The sequence below is a fragment of the Ovis canadensis genome, chromosome 7, assembly GCF_042477335.2.
Source record: "Ovis canadensis isolate MfBH-ARS-UI-01 breed Bighorn chromosome 7, ARS-UI_OviCan_v2, whole genome shotgun sequence".
NCBI lineage: Eukaryota > Metazoa > Chordata > Mammalia > Artiodactyla > Bovidae > Ovis > Ovis canadensis.
This window is the reverse complement of record NC_091251.1, coordinates 38,093,517-38,095,803: the sequence shown is the minus strand read 5'-3', so window position 1 is coordinate 38,095,803 and position 2,287 is coordinate 38,093,517. Positions and strand designations below refer to the sequence as shown.

At 39.9% G+C, this 2,287-nt stretch overlaps 1 protein-coding gene across 1 annotated transcript; it reads left to right on the top strand.

The window, feature by feature from the left end:
* Window positions 1-256: 256 nt before the first annotated feature.
* LOC138444130 (olfactory receptor 4F6-like) lies at window positions 257-1,192 on the top strand. The gene has a single exon (XM_069597459.1). It carries the CDS (start codon window positions 257-259, stop codon window positions 1,190-1,192), a length of 936 nt encoding a protein of 311 aa, XP_069453560.1.
* The last annotated feature ends 1,095 nt before the right edge of the window (window positions 1,193-2,287 follow it).

Here is a 2,287-nt window from a genome sequence, read left to right as displayed (position 1 = left end):
TTCACCTCAGAACTTGACATTGGACTTAGAATATAGTGGATACTCATTAGGATATCAGTTATACTCATTAGTTGTGTTACTTGAAAAAATAAATGCATGATATTTTCATAACATATTAATGGCTGTTTGTGAAGATTTTTTTTCCTTCATAAAAGTGAATTTGATAAAAGCTTAAATCTGTTTCTTTAAATATTGACATTTGATAAATTCTTTGGTTATTTTGTTTCTGGATTTTAGGTATCATCAGAAAAAGCCAATGTATGAAAGAAATGACTCTTCGGTGTCTGAATTTGTTTTCCTGGGACTTTCTACCTCTAGACCAGTGCAGCATTTCCTCCTTGCCTTCTCCACAGTGTTTTATGTAACAATTGTTCTAGGGAATCTCCTTGTTGTGTTTGCAGTGACCTTTGACCCTCATCTACATTCCCCCATGTACTTCCTTTTAGCCAACCTCTCATTTATTGATTTGTGTCTTTCTACCTTAACAGTGCCTAAGATGATCTCTGACCTGTACTCTGGGCACAAAACCATATCCTTCCAGGGGTGTGTCACCCAGATATTTATCCTTCACACCCTGGGTGGATCTGAGATGGTGCTGCTCACTGCCATGGCCTTAGACCGCTATGTGGCCATATGTAAGCCCCTGCACTATCTGACCATCATGAGCCCACGGGTGTGCCTTTTGCTTCTGTGTGGTGCCTGGGCTATTGGCCTCATTCACTCAGTGGTCCAGTTAGCTTTTGTGATCCATTTGCCTTTCTGTGGTCCTAATGAAATCGACAGCTTTTACTGTGACCTTCCTTGGTTTATCAAACTTGCCTGCATAGATTCCTACAGAATGGAATTCATGGTCACTGCCAACAGTGGGTTCATATCCATGGGCACTTTCTTCTTGTTGATCATCTCCTATGTTTTCATCCTGGTCACCGTATGGAAACGCTCTTCATGTGGTTTGCGCAAGGCCCTCTCTACTCTGTCAGCACACATCACTGTGGTGGTTTTGTTCTTTGGACCCTGCATCTTTGTTTACATGTGGCCATTTCCCACGGTGCCAGTGGATAAGTTTCTTGCCATTTTAGACTTTTTGGTTACACCCATCCTGAATCCTACCATTTACACACTGAGGAACAAAGACATGAAGATGGCTATGAAGAGACTGAGTTGTCAGCTTTTGAGTTTGAAGATCTCTTAAGTAACTCATGGGTGCACAAGTTACTTCAGACAACTTCATGTAATACAAATGGTTAAATAAATATATAAAATTTGGGGCTCTTTTTTTCTGAAGTTAAGCTGGATTAAAACTTAGCATTCAAAAGACTATGATCATGACATCTGGTCCCATCACTTCATGGTGAAAAGATGAAACAATGCAGACAGTGACAGACTTTATTTTCTTGGGCCCCAAAATTACTGTGGATGGTGACTGCAGCCATGAAAGACATTTGCGCCTTGGAAGAAAACCAATGTCCAACCAAGACAACATATAAAAGCAGAGCCACTTTGCCGACAGCGGTCCATCTAGTCAAAGCTCTGGTTTTTCCAGTAGTCATATATGGATAAGTCATGTATTAGACCATAAAGAAAGCTGAATGCCAAAGAATCGATGCTTTTGAACTGTGATGTTGGAGAAGACCCTTGAGAGTCCCTTGGACTGCAAGGAGATCAAACCAGCCAGTCCTAAAGTAAATCAGTCTCCTGAATATTCATTTGAAGGATTGATGCTGAAGCTGAAGTTACAATACTTTGGCCACCTGATGTGAAGAACTGACTAATTGAAAAAGACCCTGATGCTGGAAAAGATTGAAGACAGGAGGAGAAGGGGATGACAGAGGATGAGATGGTTGGAAGGCAACACTAACTCTATGGGCATGAGTTTGAGCATTCTCTGGGAGCTAGTGATGGACAGGGAAGCCTGGCATGGTGCAGTCCATGTGGTCGCGGAGTCAGCCATGACAGAGCGACTGAACTTAAAACTGACCATTTTATAATATTTAGACTAGACCGTTGGTTATGAGGTTACGTTCAATTATCTTGTTAAATCTCTAGATAATGATTTGTTTGTCAGCCAAATTGAAGTCCCAGGAAATATTTGGACAGTTTTAGAAAAGCAGTGATTATAGACTTAGTGTCTATTGAAAGTATGGCCTTATGCATCAGACTGCCTGTATTCAATTAATCAACTGAATTTTATTAATTCAATGAATTAATTAATATAGAACTAATATATGCAAACTTTTCAGAAAACTATGAAATATCTAACTCTCTTTAAGGTGCTAGATATGAATAA